General features: G+C 32.0%; 3 protein-coding genes across 3 annotated transcripts; all 3 read left to right on the plus strand.

The window, feature by feature from the left end:
* The first annotated feature begins 2,002 nt into the window (after positions 1-2,002).
* LOC108329489 (two-component response regulator ARR12) lies at positions 2,003-5,189 on the plus strand. The gene is made up of 7 exons (XM_052868917.1): positions 2,003-2,248; positions 2,601-2,753; positions 2,899-3,333; positions 3,460-3,536; positions 3,660-4,691; positions 4,770-4,847; positions 5,021-5,189. Exons 1-7 carry the CDS (start codon positions 2,140-2,142, stop codon positions 5,057-5,059), a joined length of 1,923 nt encoding a protein of 640 aa, XP_052724877.1. The 5' UTR covers positions 2,003-2,139; the 3' UTR covers positions 5,060-5,189.
* A 1,699-nt stretch (positions 5,190-6,888) lies between these two features.
* Positions 6,889-8,341, plus strand: LOC108333477 (temperature-induced lipocalin-1). The gene is made up of 2 exons (XM_017568938.2): positions 6,889-7,482; positions 7,923-8,341. Exons 1-2 carry the CDS (start codon positions 6,892-6,894, stop codon positions 8,103-8,105), a joined length of 774 nt encoding a protein of 257 aa, XP_017424427.1. The 5' UTR covers positions 6,889-6,891; the 3' UTR covers positions 8,106-8,341.
* A 3,248-nt stretch (positions 8,342-11,589) lies between these two features.
* Positions 11,590-16,342, plus strand: LOC108329483 (glycerophosphodiester phosphodiesterase GDPDL7). The gene is made up of 10 exons (XM_052876341.1): positions 11,590-11,629; positions 11,789-11,875; positions 11,987-12,268; positions 12,362-12,474; positions 12,598-13,090; positions 13,182-13,217; positions 13,318-13,599; positions 13,692-13,822; positions 13,964-14,438; positions 14,572-16,342. Exons 1-10 carry the CDS (start codon positions 11,590-11,592, stop codon positions 14,901-14,903), a joined length of 2,271 nt encoding a protein of 756 aa, XP_052732301.1. The 3' UTR covers positions 14,904-16,342.
* The last annotated feature ends 666 nt before the right edge of the window (positions 16,343-17,008 follow it).

Here is a 17,008-nt window from a genome sequence, read left to right on the forward strand (position 1 = left end):
ACCATAAACAATAACCATAAACTTAATGTCTCAAAGTTTTGGATTAAAACTTATATCAATACTCAAATCACATATAACATTCTTCCTCTAATTTAAAAATTAAAAAAAACACTTAGAAATATAAATAAATTTATAAATATTAAATTAGTCAAACGATTGAAATTTACTTAAAATTATGATTCAACATTTTCATATAAAAAAATCACAATAAATAAAAATATTAAAAGATAAAAATAATTAAATTTGAGACCTAAAATTGGTTTGATTCACTGAAATGAATAACATACCATTTGAATATAATTATAAAAGAGAAAAAATATTTAATCAAAATTGTGATAAAAGAAAATACTATAGATATTTATATTTGTGATGTGTGTCTTGTGGAATTCATTTTTTCAACGTTTCTGTAAGTGATGACTAAATCAGAATCTAATATGATATCAAGAACTAATCCATAATGCTAATCATATTCTCATCCATCTTCTAATCTATTCATTTTACATTCTTGATAAGAAAAACTGGATTTTAATAAATTACGGGTATTTTAGTAATTATCATTACACCTTAAAGGTTAACATTTATTATCATTATTTTTTGTTTTAATATATACGTGACAATTACTAAAATTAAACACAATCAGTAATTACTCAATTATCTTAACAGCGTAATAAATTTTAAATAAAATTAACATAATTAAATTTGCATACTGAAATTATAATTTAAAAATTAAATACATCAATATTTATTATAGAGAATCAATTATTTATGATAAAATGATTAATAATGAGCATTATGAACGAATGATAGGTGGGCGTGGTAGAGTATAGACTTTTGTTATATTAAAATGAGAAGTTTGGAAAATGAATCATCAATCTTGTAGAAGGTTTTGTTGAATATAGAAAGAACTCGAAAGAGGCCATGTTGGATTCAGCGCAGCTATTAACATATATAATTATGATTAAAGACAAAGACTAATTAGGTTTTCTTGGTCCAAAAAGCTAACGACATAAAGACAACAATTCCATTTTTAGACGACAAAGAGAATGATAATAAAATAACAAAATTAGTATTATTGACATGATCATGACAAACTATTATAATAATGATAAGCATTGTTTTTTCACAATTAATAATAATTTCAGTACATTATACATATATATTAAATTTATAACTGGAAAAGAAAATAAGAAATGTTGAGTATAGCATAAGGCGTCATTTTCGGCATGTATGAAGGTTAAAAGAAGAAACAGATGTAAATAAAATAGATAATAATACTAGTAATAAATGTAATGCAATAAGGGACATAGTTGTGATAATAAAAATAGTCGTATAAAACTGTAATAGGAAATAAATGAGAGAAAAAGAATGTGATTTAATTAATATAATTAACTACCAAAATTAGTTATTTTTTCTGAACATATTTTACACATGAAGATATCATATCAATCAATATGTTGGTGATTTTATGTATAATAATTAACAGAGAGGAATATATTATTTTGTTTATACAATTTCGTACTAAAATATTTATTTCTTGTAAGATATATTCTCACTCGTGTATGTTTTGTTTCATACTATAATAATGCAATTAATCCGGACACAGACAGAGACATATGTTTTCTCTCGTTGAATATAAAAAAGGTAACAAGGAGCCTAATTATGGTGTTTACATTCAACATTGACTGTGACAATTAACAAATAATAATGGTATTAATAATAATAATAATTAGAGAAAGAGACTAAGAGACTAATTTTGTTGTGTTGGAAGTAAAAGTTAACTGCAGGTGACAGAGGCATGCCATTGGCAGCAGACACATAGAAAGACACTTTCACTGAAATTCTAAAAGAATAAAGATTTGTGTTTCGTATATATATTTCTTTTAATGTTTGAATCGAATCCTTCATTGGTTCTTGGTAATCACTATCATTGCCTATTTCTATTGTTTTGTTTGCATTTCCCTCCCTTCAACCCTTTTCTTAATTCCCTCTTTCTTCTTTGTTATATTTTATTAGTCTGTTGCGTCAAAGAGGCCCTGAAAACAAGGTTTCTGTTGTCAAGATTGGAGCTTTTTGCTCTGTGACTCGTTTGTTATCCTAACAATGCTTTATCCTCATCTGGGTATTTAGTTTTTGATTAAGATGGTGGAAGAAGACCATTTTCCTGTGGGTTTGCGTGTACTTGCGGTTGATGACGACCGAACTTATCTCACAGTGTTGGAGAATCTGCTTCGCAAATGCCAGTATAATGGTTTGTTATCTTTCTGTTTTAATTCACGATTCTGCATTGGTTTTTGCGTCTCATCATCCTACTAGTAGTAAATTCTTGCATTTCTTTTACATATTATTCTCTTTCCATGTGAAGTTTTGGACTAATGAGACATGGATACCTTGTGGTTGACAATTGCAAGACCAGGATGTTCTTTCTCTTTTTCTCCAAAAACAGTTTCTTTTTTTTTTCAAGACTGGTTTTCTTGCGTTGCAGCATTAATTTTATATCTATGAATCCTGTCATAATAATAAGTCTGATTAAGCGCCTGACAATTGAGTCTGCTTTGATTTATCTCACATCAGATTTATGTTTGTTTGTTTGTTTGTTCCAGTTACTGCAACTACTCAATCAGTGAAGGCTCTAGAAATGCTGAGGAAAAACAGAAACGAGTTTGACCTTGTTATCAGTGATGTGAATATGCCAGAAATGGATGGGTTTAAGCTGCTTCAGCAAGTTGGACTTGAGACGGACCTACCCGTTATCAGTAAGCAAAAAAACTTTTTGTCTTTACATTCATTCAACTTCAGTATATTTTGTGTTTTCACAAAGCAAAGTTTGAGAGAAAATCAATATCAGAGTAGTGTTATGAACTTAAACTCTTGCGTTTTTGTGTGTTTGTTGTTATCTAGTGCTGTCAGGGTACGGTGATAAAGAACGGGTGATGAAAGGTGTCATATATGGTGCTTGTGACTTTTTAACCAAACCAGTTCGAATTCAAGAGTTACAGAACATATGGCAACATGTAGTGCGGAGGAAGATTGACAGCAAGGATAAGAATAAGACTGCAAGTGAGGAAAAAGACTGCAGTATGGCATGCAAGTTTGCAAATGAGGAAGAACCATGCACTGTTGCTGGGGAATGTAGTCAAGCCTTTGCACCAAAAACTAATGCTAACCAGAATATAAAAGTGGATCATAAAAGGAAAGAACGCTGTGAGGCTGAGGAAATAGAAGAAGATGACAAAGAGAACGATGAACCCTCCAATCAGAAGAAAACTCGTTTAGTTTGGGATACTGAGTTGCACAACAAATTTCTTGCTGCCATTAATCAGCTGGGAATTGACAGTGAGTGTGATAAAGACATGTTACTTTTCTAGTTTTTCTTGACTAAAGAATTTGGAACTTAGTGTGCTCCTTTGTCATATGGATTTCATAGCTCCTAATGTAAGGTTTCTACAACTGTTAATGCAGAGGCTTTTCCCAAGAAAATACTTGACTTGATGAATATTGATGGACTTTCAAGAGAAAACGTAGCAAGCCATCTCCAGGTATGAACTTTAAATTTCCACTTTATCACATGAACAATCAAAGTTTATGAACAGTGCACATAATGAACTAACAACTCTGCTCTATATCATGTGTTGTGGTAATTGTGCTTCTTTGTTTCACAGAAATTCAGACTCGGTCTCAAAAAGCCCAATCCTTACCACCGTATGGGTTCAGTTGATTGCTTTCGCACTTCATCTGAATCAGGAGCTATGTTGAGCACCACATCACCTTCATATGCATATGCACCTGGTGGAAGGTTTAGTGTGTTAAACTCTCCATCCTGCTTGAACACGAGAGGAATGAACTCATCTGCAACTGTTCAGGCTTCTCAGTCTCGAAACATTAACAGCAGCTCCATAAAAACACATGGAAACATGCACTCGTCTATGTTTTCTGCAAATCAAACCTCAAGCTTATTGCAAGGCATTCCAACATCAATGGAGGCTAACCTGTTTAAGCCGAACAACTCAGCAGCTGGTATTAGGAGGTTTAACCCACTTGATCACTCAGCTGCACTTAAAGATTTCTCTAGTTTCTCGGAAAATATAGCCACTGTTAGAAATGCAGCTAATATATCTCTTCCTGGTCTCTCCAATAATCATTTACTTTTTCAAGGAATTTCCCAACTTAAACATCATTCTGAAGCATTCAGAAATCATTCATCTTTTGGAGCTGCTGCTGTGAAAACACAATCTTTTGATCCAAACTCCTTTGGTTATTCTAAAATGGGGGGTGATTATAGTAATAAAAGGTGGCAGGAAGCAGCTCCGATATCTACCTGTCCTTCAAATACTTCTGCTGTCAGTAACGTTTTCAATAATGATCAACTACTTCAGCATAACTTTAAGTTGTCCTCATCCAATTTTTGCAGTAGGAACAGTCCAGTTGGTTTTTCTTCAAGTGTTCCTTTGGAGGATGATGTCCTAGGTGAGATGCTGCATCAAGAAGGCTTACTTGGGAATATCTTATTAGCTTCGTGTTACACCCAGCATAACCAGGGAGGTTGCAGTAAAGACACAAGTCAAACCTTCAATTCCATAAATCCTGTCATTTCTTCTAATGGAGGCACTAGTTCCTTGGGACACAGCTATGAACAAAATAGTACAGTTGACAATAACATAATTGATGCATCTTTGGTTGGCCAAATGAATGGGGTAAATCCATCAATCACAGTGTGTAGTGAAGGTGAGAATTTCTATTCAATGAAGTCAAATGATGCGTATGTATTGCAGAGCATGAAGTCCGGTGAAGGACTCCTGCAGAATAGTTTGGAGTCCTTGGATGACATATTGAATGAAATAGACGAACAGGTATTTGATCAAATCTTTCTTCTTGCAATATCAAGTTCTTTTAATCCTGTCCTGAATGGTTTTTTTATTGCAATGATATGGCTTAAACAGTTTCCATAATCTAGTTTGGTCTGATTTAAGGAATATAACTGTGTTAAACTGCATCATTTCATGAAATACTACTTTTGATTCAGGATCTAAATGCGATTATGTTGATGAATGAAGACCTATAGAGTTGGATGCTTACCAAGATGGATCATGCAAATAACTCCTTCTGATTCCTTCCTTGAGTCATTTCATCGTGTGTAATATCGCAATGATGTAATTTCCTATTTCTCTAATGAACAAAGTACGTGCTACTTGTACAGCAGTGATCTGTTTATATAAAATAAACTATTCAGTTATATAATTTGATTTGAGTACGTGGAAGAATAAGAATGGAACTTGGTTTACGTTTTTGTTTCATCATAAAAATGTGGCATTTTTATGGTATGCTATAATGTAGACAAAATCTCTGTATGAATGTTTTTTTAAGTTCCTGTACGAATATTCTTGTTTTTTCATTACTGTATGCATGAATGTTCAGTGACATGTAGCACGAATAAAATAACATAAGTATCAGGCTCTGCTATGCAACCATTATAAAATTTGCTGAATTAGACATAACTTTTAGCAGAAGATATCATTGTTTATTTCACTTATCACTAATAGAATTTGTTGTTTTCAAGGATTTGATTTTTCGTAAAAAATATAGTAAAAAATATAGTAATAGGGAACACTTTCGTTTTTATTATCTTAATATGGGAAGTGCATGTGCCTTGATAGAGAGGAGTTTCACTAACTTGTCTCTTTCACTTAAATGCAGAAATAAATCTTAGTGCAAATTAGAGAATGATATATAAATAAAACGTTTACAACAAAATAAGTTCTTATATTTTAAGTGTAACGTATGAAAAAGAATATTTCAAAGAATTATGTAAGAAGGCATTATACTCTGACGCACGCAATAAGAAAATTATAGTTATATTTACTAATTTGTAACTTATCATCAAAACCATACTTACAAGTTGATTATAAAATATAATAGACATATTATTTCTATAAGTAATAATATGGCAATTTTTTATTGAGTCACTAATTGATACTATTTATAACCAATTGATACTATTTCTATAAGTGTTGGTGGCATTGATCACCAATTGATACTATTGATAACCAATCAATGTATATTGATAATTTATAAAACTAAAACTTCAATTTCAATTCACACTAAAGTTAGATTATTAAAACTTTTAAAATGAGACATTTTAATAGAATTTCAGTATATAGTTATACTTCTAAAAATTAAGGAATTGGATTGAAAATTTTGTTCATAACTAGAAAAACCAAATATATAGAGAATTTTAATAATATATAATTTTATATTTATATTATTTATACATACATACATATACATATATATATATATATATATATATATATATATATATATATATAACTTTTTAAGAATTTATATTATTCTACAATCAAAATACATCATTCAATAACTTTTTTGTGTATCATCTTTTAATTGGATAATTCTATTATGTGATAAATAAAAAATAATTTATTTATTTATTTATTCAATAAAATAAGTAATTAAATAATTCTCTTAAAAAAATAAGCAGCACATAAGTTTTTTAATACTACTAGTTTTTATAATTTCGTTATTTTGATGAGTAATTAGTTGAAAAATATAAAAATAATACCATTTTTAGTGTATATATATATATAATTTTGCAAAAATAAGAAATTATTTAATCACTTATTTCATTAAATAAATTATTTTTTATTTATTAAAAGAAAAAAAAGTCTAAATAAATATGAGATTAAAGGAAGATAGTAAATGTTCAGGATGTACACATGTCAGGTGGAAGTGGTATTTGTATCCTCTGCTTTTCAGTTAAGACAATAAGGTGTTAATTCATATTTAATAATATTAATAATAATACTAATAATAATATAAAAAAAAAAAAACTCTTGTAAAGAGTGATATAAGTTACTTGACTCTGTGGGTAGTAGCAATATGACATCAATGAATTACATTCACTGTACAGGTGTACGATCACAATTCATCCACGGTCACAACTCTATCACACTTGCAAGATCAAAATCGAACGTTGAAGCAAAGCTAACCTTGAAACCTTGTACACCAAAACTGAAACAACCGTCTTTGGTGGTATTTTGTTCTGACTCTGTTGTTCTTGTGAAGCGTAACCCAATAGCATCATTGACATTGCTGTGGATGACGACGAAAGTGATGGAGGTGGTGAAAGGTCTGGACTTGAAGCGGTACATGGGACGGTGGTACGAGATTGCGTGTTTTCCGTCGAGGTTTCAGCCCAGTGACGGCGTCAACACAAGAGCCACCTACACTTTGGGCGATGACGGCACTGTGAGAGTTCTGAATGAAACTTGGAGCGGTGGGAAAAGAAGCTTCATCGAGGGCACTGCTCATAAGGCAGATCCCGATAGTGATGAGGCCAAATTGAAGGTCAGGTTTTGGGTTCCTCCTTTCTTACCCGTCATTCCTGTTACTGGGGATTACTGGGTTTTGTTCATCGATCCTGATTATCAGTATGCTCTCATTGGCCAACCTAGCAGGAATTATCTTTGGGTAAGAACCCTATTTCCCTTTTAATTCTGCTTGGATCATCACCATGTATGTTCCTTCATATCACTAGAAATTGCAGATAAATCTGAAACCTTGAAAATTGTAGCCAAAGAACAATTTTTTTAAATACGTATGGACACACTCTTAGTATAAAGGTCTCAAATATATGATTGGGAGCTTTGATTTTCAGAAATGTGCATATAACACTTATGGGAGCTTTGATTTTCAGAAATGTGCATATAGCACTTATGGGAGCTTCAATCTCTAGAGAGGTTGTGTAGATAGATATCTGTCAGATGGAAACAGACCTTTTGAAAAGGATATATTGATTTTAACTGTGAAGTCTGAAAGTGTAAAATTGATTGTTTTTTGTATTGTGAATGTGTTGTTTATTAATGATTTGGTCACTTGGTATAGTAATTTGAGGTGATTTTGGTTTCTAGATATTGTCGAGGAAGAATGAAATGGATGAGGAAATTTACAAGGAGCTTGTTAAGAGAGCCAAGGATGAGGGCTATGATGTGAGCAAACTCCACAAGACTCCACACACGAATCCTCCACCTGAGAGAGAAGGTCCTGAGGACACCAAAGGCGTTTGGTGGTTCAAGTCCCTTCTGGGGAAATAGTAATTATATCTGAAGGTGAAAGAGAGTGTTTCATATCAGTAATAAAAGTAAATGCAAAATATACCAAGATCATGATGATGATGATGATGATATGAACTTTGTAAAGTTTACCTTTGATGCTCTTATTGTGTTTGTTTTTAGTTGAATCCGTTGTCTGAACTTGAATACTTTACAGCTCTGATTGTTTGTTTTTAGTTGTTCTTGGTGAGAATCCAAACTTCAATACTTTACACCTATTTCCATTTTTCTTTTACTTGTTATTTGTTGAATTATCTGGCTAAGTTATTGGGATTTTTGCAATTAACCCTCTAACTAACATCCATTTTGGTGTGGGGAAGATTAGGATATGAGAATTCTTTAGTATCCATGAGAATGGTGAGATTCATGGTAAATTCAGATGGTTTTTATGGGAGTAGCTAGAAAGAAAAGTAGAGTTGTTTCTGCGGAATTTCAGCTTTTTAAAAAATATCTACCAAAAAAAATATTATGTCAGCAAGTCGAACTATTTTTGGAAGAAAAAATAAATTATCTTTTCTTTCTGGATTAGAGTTAGGTTAATTTATATGAATTATTTTAAAACTAAGGTTGTGTTTGGTGGATTAGAATATGGATTTGGGGAAGTGAATTTGAGGAGAAAATGAAGTGAATGTGAGGTTTTTTAGATTAAGAGAAAGATGGTGAGAAAATGAAGAGATTTAAAATGATAGTTTATGAAAGATAGTGAGTGATGTAATGGATTTGATAGGTTAAAAAAATATTTTAATTGATAAAAATATGAAATATTATTTTTTTGTTATAACAATAATTTAAATAAAAACATAAGTGTTAATTATATTAAAATAAAATGTGAATTATTATTGTTATTAAACATAATATAAATCTAATATATAAGTATATACATATCACTATCTGATCTACTATTTATATAAATAGATGAGAATCAATATAAATCGATCCTATTGCATTGGTGGAGGAGAATCAATTCTTTCAAACTAAAATTGATTCATTTTTTTGTTCGCTTTCACTTAAATTTTTTCATTCAACGCCGTCTCTCTCTTTTCTTATCGCACTAGCTTACAGGATAAATATATATTTTTGGATGAGTTGGTTTTTTAGGATAATCTCCTCACTCTAGGATAAATATATTATTGATTTCATGGCTTTTTAGGATAATCTCCTTACTAATAATTTTAAAATATCAATTAAAATTAAATAATATTTTATTTGGTTAAATTTAATTACAATTAAATTATAATTCATATTTAATTTAAATTATATTATATATTTTTTTTATAATTTTATTTAAACTTTATTTTAAAATTATAAAAAAAAAATTTAATATTTGTGAATATATATATATATATATATATATATATATATATATATATATATATATATATATATATATATATATATATGGTTATTAGTAAGTTTTAAAATATTTATCTGTATTCTTGTCATCCTATATAACAGATTAAAATAAGAATTAAACAATAAATGATAGTTGGATTGAAAAAATGACAATGTAAGGAATGTTGGTGTTTTAAACGTATTAAAGTTTTAAAACAAAATAATTCATTAAAGAAACGTAGTTTGATTTAACATATAGAAAAAGCAACCAGCGAAAATATGTAGAAAGAGATAGAAAAAATTCTCAGAAAAAGTCGCACGGAAGGCCTGTTCCATGCATGCATGTGCCATGTTCAATAACCTTTCTTTCTATTTTCATTTTTATTCATGTTTGAGGAGATGAAATAAAATTATGATAAACTTCTTTGTTTCCTATCTCTTTATGCTATTCTGATGGACGATGAGGTGAATAATATTTTTTAATTCAATTACAAATTTTGTAAGATAGATGGACGAGATTCATATGTTTTTGGTAATAAAATTAAAGTGTTACCTATTTTAATATATATTAATCACAATTAAAAATAAAAATAATAATTTATATAATTAATTAATTAAATATTAAAACCATTCAAATATTATTAAACATTAGTGTTAAAAAATTAAGTGTCAACTTACAACTTAAGTAGTTAATAAAAGTAATAAACAAGATATATTTAGTTTAGGATTGAGAGAGTTGTATTCAGTTTGATGGATATTTAAAAATAGTATATACTTTTTTAAACTCGAGTTAATTTGACTTATGAGTTGGAGCCAATTTTACGGTTTTATTTTAATAATTTTAGTAAATGTTAGACAAATTTATGTAATATCATAGAATGTATGTATTAATTTAAACATGTCTATGAATTTGACTCCTACTCTTCCATGCGCATTAAATATTTGGAGGGATGCAATTTTCATGAAGAAACGTATTTATAATGTTATGTATAATCTGTATAATAATACAACATTTCATAAAATTAATTATTTTCCCCAAAACAGTTTTACTATATGACTTAAATGTTTTGTTATGGATTTTCAGAGTTTATTTTTTATAACTCATTATTTTATTCAGGTACTTACTTATAAATAACTTTAATTCTGTTATTCATGCAAAAAAATGTTTCTTAACAGAAAAAATTCATTTAAAGCAATAATTGTCCTTTTAATCATTTAAAAATAATTTAAATATATATTTTCATCTTTTAAAACACCTTTTCGGTTATGGTTAATAAAGAAGGAAATATATTTGCCCTAACTAAATAAATAATAGTATAGACTACAATGGAATTATGTAAACCTCAATTCTTTACTGAATTCATATCATAAACCAGAGATCAAAATATCTCTTTTGAGGCGTCCAGATAATAAAACAAAATCATTGATTTAATCCAAATTACTATAATTTGTAAATTAATTTATTTTTTGAGTAGAGTTTTGTTGTTAAACGACCCTTTCTTGTGTAGTTGAAAGTAACGAAATGCCAAAAAGATGGTTTATGGTGGGTTTAAACCAGTTTCAGATTATTATTTTTTGGATTCCAAATTTAGATTTTTCAGTCTTTTAAAATCTATATAAGTAAAACATAAATCTGATCTGGAAAAATTATAAAATACAGATCAGAAATAAAAAAAACAGATTTAATGAAATGATTCTAAACAGAACAAAAGAGTGCAAAAGTGGACCAGATTGGGTAAAACAGATTTTTTGCCCACCCTAGATGTAACAGTTGGAAAAGCAACAAAAACAGCAAACATTCCAAAAATAACAATGTAAGGCTGGCCAACCATTTATGCGCGAAAATGTGTGGAAATAGATCAAAAAAATAATATTTGTGAGTCAATCTCACTCACCAATTCGTTTTCCTGTTTTCCATTACATTCCCTCGAGGATTCTTCTGAGAAAAACTCGCAGGGAATGCATGTTTCATCCATTCAATAGATCGAGGTTCGAACATCAGTTTTGGGTATGCATGCTTGTTTCTTTCTATTCTCCTTTTGTCATGTTTGAGGAGATGAAACTAAAATTATGATCAACTTATTTGTTTCTGAACCCTTTATGCTATTATGATTGACACAAGAAAAAAATGACGATGAGGTTGAATAATACGAGAATGAAGTGGGATTATTCCAGTAGGCATGTAACATCCAAAAAAATATTAAGAGAAATTTGAAACCATTACTATATGAGCACAAACGTAGGAATTTTAAGGCAAATGAACGTTTTAAGGATTGATTGATTGATTGATTGTTTCACTTGACATTGACTCGGTTTAGTTTGGACTGTAACAGGAAAAGAACAAAATGCTCAGAAGCTTGTTTCTGATTTTCTTCTTGATTCATGGAATAGTAGCACAAAAACCTGCAGTTGCACCAAAAGTTGCTTCCCCGAAATGGTCAACATTAAGTGGTTGGTATCCGTAGGACTTTTTGTTTCTCTGAAAAATGGCTTCCCTGGCTCATTGATGTGATTGTTTGTTGATGTTGCAGGCAATGAGCCTCTTGTAATAGCCCGTGGTGGTTATTCAGGACTCTTCCCTGAAGGCTCTCCAGACGCCATTACATTGGCACGAGACATCAGCATTTTATTTTGCAATCTTCAGTTGTCAAAAGATGGCGGGGCCTTTTGCATCACGGGATCTACACTTGACAATGGAACAACTATAGAGTTCTTCGATCCTAAGGAAAGTACCTATAATATTAATGGGAAGGACGTGAAAGGACACTTTTCAGTGGATTACAATTCCGAACAGATTGGCATGAATGTATCAGGTGAGTTAATAGATTATAGGCTGAAATAGGAGCAATAAAAAACTACTGTTAGGTTTGAGCTTTGAAATTGAAGGTTTGGTCTGTGATCTGCAGTGATTCAGGCCATATTTTCACGACCCAGTGCTTACGATGGTCTTGATCCAATTCTCAACCTTGATAGTCTGCTGAGCACGAAAAACCCCCCCAGGTTTTGGTTGAATGTTCAGGTTTTACTCCCTCTGAATTCGGGACCTTCTTTGAGAATTGAAACTCTACAAGCACCACGCCACATTCCTTAGTTCTTTCTGTTTACCAAATTATTATAATATTAATTGCGTGTTCTGTTGCAGAATGCAGCATTCTACCAAGAAAAGGGAGTAAAGGTGGAAGATATTGTTTTGGAATTATTGGATTCCTATCGAATAGAATTTGTTTCAGCTTCAGATATGGGCTTCTTGAAGAGTCTCAGTCAGAAATCTAACAATACCAAGGTCGTCTTTCAACTTCTTAACGCTAAGGATGTCGAACCTTCAACCAAGAAGCCATATGAAAGTATTATAAAGGATATTGCTACAATCAAGTCATTTGCATCAGGCATAATAGTCCCAAAAGATTACATATGGCCCATTAAAGCAGACAAATATCTGGGACTTCCCACCACAGTTGTGGCTGATGCCCATAAATCTGGACTAGAAGTCTATGCTTCTGGTTTTGCTAATGATTTTTTTGCTAGCTATTCTTATAACTATGATCCTACCGCTGAGTACCTTCAATTTTTCGACAAGGGAGATTCTGTTGATGGTGTTGTCACCGATTTCCCATCAACAGCATCAAATGCAATATGTGAGATGTCAAACCTTCCACTTAAATTCACAATCTATTTCTAACTTGAAGATCACCTCTTCAACTTTCTAACAGATATTTTGTTTTACAGTTTGCTTTTCACACAACAATACCTTGCCCAAAAAAGGTATATTATCAATCTTAAAATGTTCTCAATCATACCCCAGACGGACAAGACACGGAAAACAGGTGGATGACAAATTTACCTTATAAATTTGATTTTGTAGGACCAACTTTGGTCATAAGCAACAATGGTGCAAGCGGAATTTATCCAGGCAGCAGTGATCTTGCATATAAGCAAGCAATAGATGACGGTGCTGACATTATAGATTGTTCAGTTCAAATGACAAGAGATGGCATTGCCTTCTGCTCAAATAGCTCAGACCTAGGCCCAGATACCAACGCAATGACTAAATTTATGTCTCGATCTTCCAAAGTCCCAGATATTCAACCAAAATCTGGAATATTCTCCTTTGACCTTTCCTGGAGTGAGATTCAGAAATTAAAACGTAAATACTTCTAAAGAACTTCAAGGATTCAAGTTCAGATTCAACCTTTGAGATTTCAACAATGAAATTACAGTACAAATTTCTTGTTTCAGCTCATATTGTTAAAAACGGCGATTTCCAAAGAAACCCTGCAAACAAAAGCAGCGGTAAATTGATCACCCTCCAAGATTTTCTGGAGTTAGCCAAGACAAAGGCAGTTCCTGGCGTTTTGGTAAACATTCAGGTAAGCAATATCACTACTTTTGGATTTCTCACAAAAATTTAAACCAGTTATTAAGGTACATGTTAAGAAGGATGTGTTACTGCAATCGTTTTCCTTCTATTTGAAAATTTTCTATTATTGCAAACTCCAATTGCCTCACAGAATGCGGCGTACCTTGCATCAAAAAAGGGTCTTGACATTGTGGATGCTGTTAGCAGTGCCTTGAAAAACGCCACCTTCGACAAGCAACAAGTCCTGGTTCAATCAGATGACAGCTCGGTCCTATCTAAGTTTAAAGATAACCCGTCTTACAAAAGGGTACTGTTTTTGAGTGAAAAGATTGGTAGCGTGCCCAAAAAAACAGCGGAAGAGATAAAAAAGTATGCGGATGCAGTGAATGTTCCAAAAACCTCTGTTATCGAAGTATATGCCTCTTACTTGTATCGATTGACCAATGTTGTTAAGGAGTTGAAAGATGCAAACCTCACAGTATTCGTCCGTACACTTAAAAATGAATACACGTCACTGGCATTCGACTACTGGTCAGACCCTAATATCGAGATTGCTACTTACATCCAGACTGCTATGGTTGATGGAGTAGTCACCGACTTTCCTGGCACTTCGAGTAGATTCGTCTGTAAGTCATTCCACTCTCCATGCCTAAGCAAAACAATAATGCCAGTTACTACGAGTCTAGCTTAAGCATTTCTATTTTGTTATCCGTATATAAGCATATGCTTGAACTCCATCTACCCTTTTATAACTTGCAGGGAGTCCCTGTAGCGATATTAACAATCAATTTGCTATCTTACCGGCCAGACCTGGTGATCTACTGAAAACTATCCCAGCCCAGGACCAGCCACAAGCGCAGGCACCACTTCCTCCTCTTCAGGTTGCAAACGTTGTTGATCCACCTCTTCCTCCAGTCAGCGACGCTTCTAAACCGGCTGAAACTCGGCCTGCTGATGATGCTACACCTGCCGATGATGCTACACCTGCTGCCGACGGTCCTGCAGCTTCAGCCGCCACGGCAGAGCTTGCTAACTGTGGCCTCTCAGCTGTAGCCATTTTGGTGCTTGCTACGCTCTTGCACAGAAATTAATGTGATAAACACAGCAAAATCTAGAGAACACTAACTTAACCCTAACATTGGTTCTACAATTACATTCCATCTTGTATCATAGAAACAACACGAGATTGGTTCTACAATTCTTATTAATGGGTTATTCATCAGGCAACCCTTTTTCCAACGCTTGCATTTGGATTATTAGGAATTGTGTCAATAGTGCAATATAAACGCAAAATCCATGCCAAAATGCAAAATTTTATAAGCTTGCAACGAAATACACTGCGTCCAGTATTTAAAGGGCACAATGCTGAAGGACATTGTATAGAATTATAATTATAATTATTAAAACAATTGCACATACAGTAATTAATCTTCTTTCTTCAAATGCAATCGTAACAACTTTAAATGACTTCCCCAATCATACAATTACACAACAATTTAAGAATTGGATTCTACTACAATCTAACTATAAATATATTGTTACATGAATGGAACAAGCACGGTTCAAACTCCTATACAAACCGTTGATGAACATTACATAGAAAATCAGAAATATAAACATTGATATAGAATATTGTGACTAGTTATTCCGTGAAATGTACACCAAGCGTGTTTTCTTAGACAGCTCGAAGATAACCGAATAGCAGAACTTCACTTTAAGCCCATCCTGCAGGCATGTTGCATGAAACAAGTTTAAAAACATCAGGTTACAAAAGTTTAAGAACATCACAGCATCAAAAAATACCTGAAATTAAAATACAGCAAACGCATCGACCACATGTCACACACTATTCAAATAGCAAAAAATTAAAGTAAATTAGGGTTTCCAGGGAGGGTACAAAGTGAAACCAAAACCATGCAGAACCGATCAACGATACGTTCGTCGGACGATGTATGGAATGAGAGAGGAAAGAAATAACCGATGAGATCGGGAAAGGCGTTTTTCCCTTCTCTCACTCCATACACCTCTGACAAATACTACGTTGAGACATTGCCGACTATGGAAATATTCGAGCGCGAATCACGGAGGCTCAGATCTATCACAACGACAGATCGGAAGTCGAAAAACAACACCACCACGGATGGCTGCAACAAGATCACACAAGCGATAACGTTGCCTCGCCTCCGGCGACCGATGTTTGACGGCGACCGACGTATCGGGTCCACACTCCAAAACAATCTTCACAGCCTCTTTTGGTTCAGAGAAACAGAAGAGAACGAGGCATGGCCCTGAAGTATAAAAGAAAAAGAAAAAGAAAAAAAGGAACAAGTAATTTAGCAGTGTCAATTGAGACACTGAAAGAGGGAGAAAGAGAGAGAAAAAAGAAATGCGCCAATTATTATTGTTATTATTAAGAAAATATGGAGGTGCAGGATGAAACAAATGGAATAGCCACGAGATTAGGTTTTGTGGAAGCATCAAAGCAGAGACATCTCATTCAGGGAGGAGGGAGTGTGGCGGCAACAGAAACCCTAATCTGCTTGAACATCTGCAGTGGCTAATATTTATATTGGGAAATCTAGCAAAGGTTGTTCCGTGTTTTCCAATTCTACCCTGCTGGTGCCTTGTGGTGCAGGACTGGGGGTGAGGTATTTTAGTCATTCAATAGTCAAGATCTCCCCTGCAAAAATTACTAATTCTATTTTGTAAAAAAGTAGAAAATATACATGTTGTGTCTTTAACTTTTTTACCTCTAAAATTATTTTTATTAAAAAAAAAGTTATAAAAATGATAATAATATTTTTATAACAATAAAAATTATGGTAATAATTATAGAAAAAGTTATCAAAATGTTATGAATAAAGATAAAACTGTAAAAAAATTATGTATGGGAAAATAGTTAAATAGTAGTATATATTATATATTAATTAATACATATTAAATAAAATTAATATTTGATTATAGATTTTGTTTTTGAGTCATTTTTAATCTAGTTCTATAAAATTAAAAAGTTATTTCAATTCACAAATTTTAAGAGAAATTTTTTATTTAAAATTAAAAAATAATGTTGTCATTTTTAAATTTAATATTAAAATATGATCATATAATAAATTAATATTTTAAAGATCCAGAAAATAGAATAATAGAGTAGATAGAGGTATTGAAATAATTGAACTGAGCTTTTAAATATTGAAAT

The sequence above is a fragment of the Vigna angularis genome, chromosome 1 (genome assembly GCF_016808095.1).
Source record: "Vigna angularis cultivar LongXiaoDou No.4 chromosome 1, ASM1680809v1, whole genome shotgun sequence".
NCBI classification, from domain to species: Eukaryota; Viridiplantae; Streptophyta; class Magnoliopsida; order Fabales; family Fabaceae; genus Vigna; species Vigna angularis.

Excerpts from the sequence above, each read along its gene's own strand:
- LOC108329489 (XM_052868917.1), top strand. The coding sequence starts at position 2,140 with ATGGTGGAAGAAGACCATTTTCCTGTGGGTTTGCGTGTACTTGCGGTT. Across the intron at positions 3,334-3,459 it reads TAATCAGCTGGGAATTGACA|AGGCTTTTCCCAAGAAAATA; the intron begins GTGAGTGTGATA and ends CTGTTAATGCAG. Across the intron at positions 3,537-3,659 it reads ACGTAGCAAGCCATCTCCAG|AAATTCAGACTCGGTCTCAA; the intron begins GTATGAACTTTA and ends TTTGTTTCACAG.
- LOC108333477 (XM_017568938.2), top strand. The coding sequence starts at position 6,892 with ATGACATCAATGAATTACATTCACTGTACAGGTGTACGATCACAATTC. Across the intron at positions 7,483-7,922 it reads CTAGCAGGAATTATCTTTGG|ATATTGTCGAGGAAGAATGA; the intron begins GTAAGAACCCTA and ends TTTGGTTTCTAG.
- LOC108329483 (XM_052876341.1), top strand. The coding sequence starts at position 11,590 with ATGAGGTTGAATAATACGAGAATGAAGTGGGATTATTCCA. Across the intron at positions 13,600-13,691 it reads TGAGATTCAGAAATTAAAAC|CTCATATTGTTAAAAACGGC; the intron begins GTAAATACTTCT and ends TTCTTGTTTCAG. Across the intron at positions 13,823-13,963 it reads GCGTTTTGGTAAACATTCAG|AATGCGGCGTACCTTGCATC; the intron begins GTAAGCAATATC and ends ATTGCCTCACAG.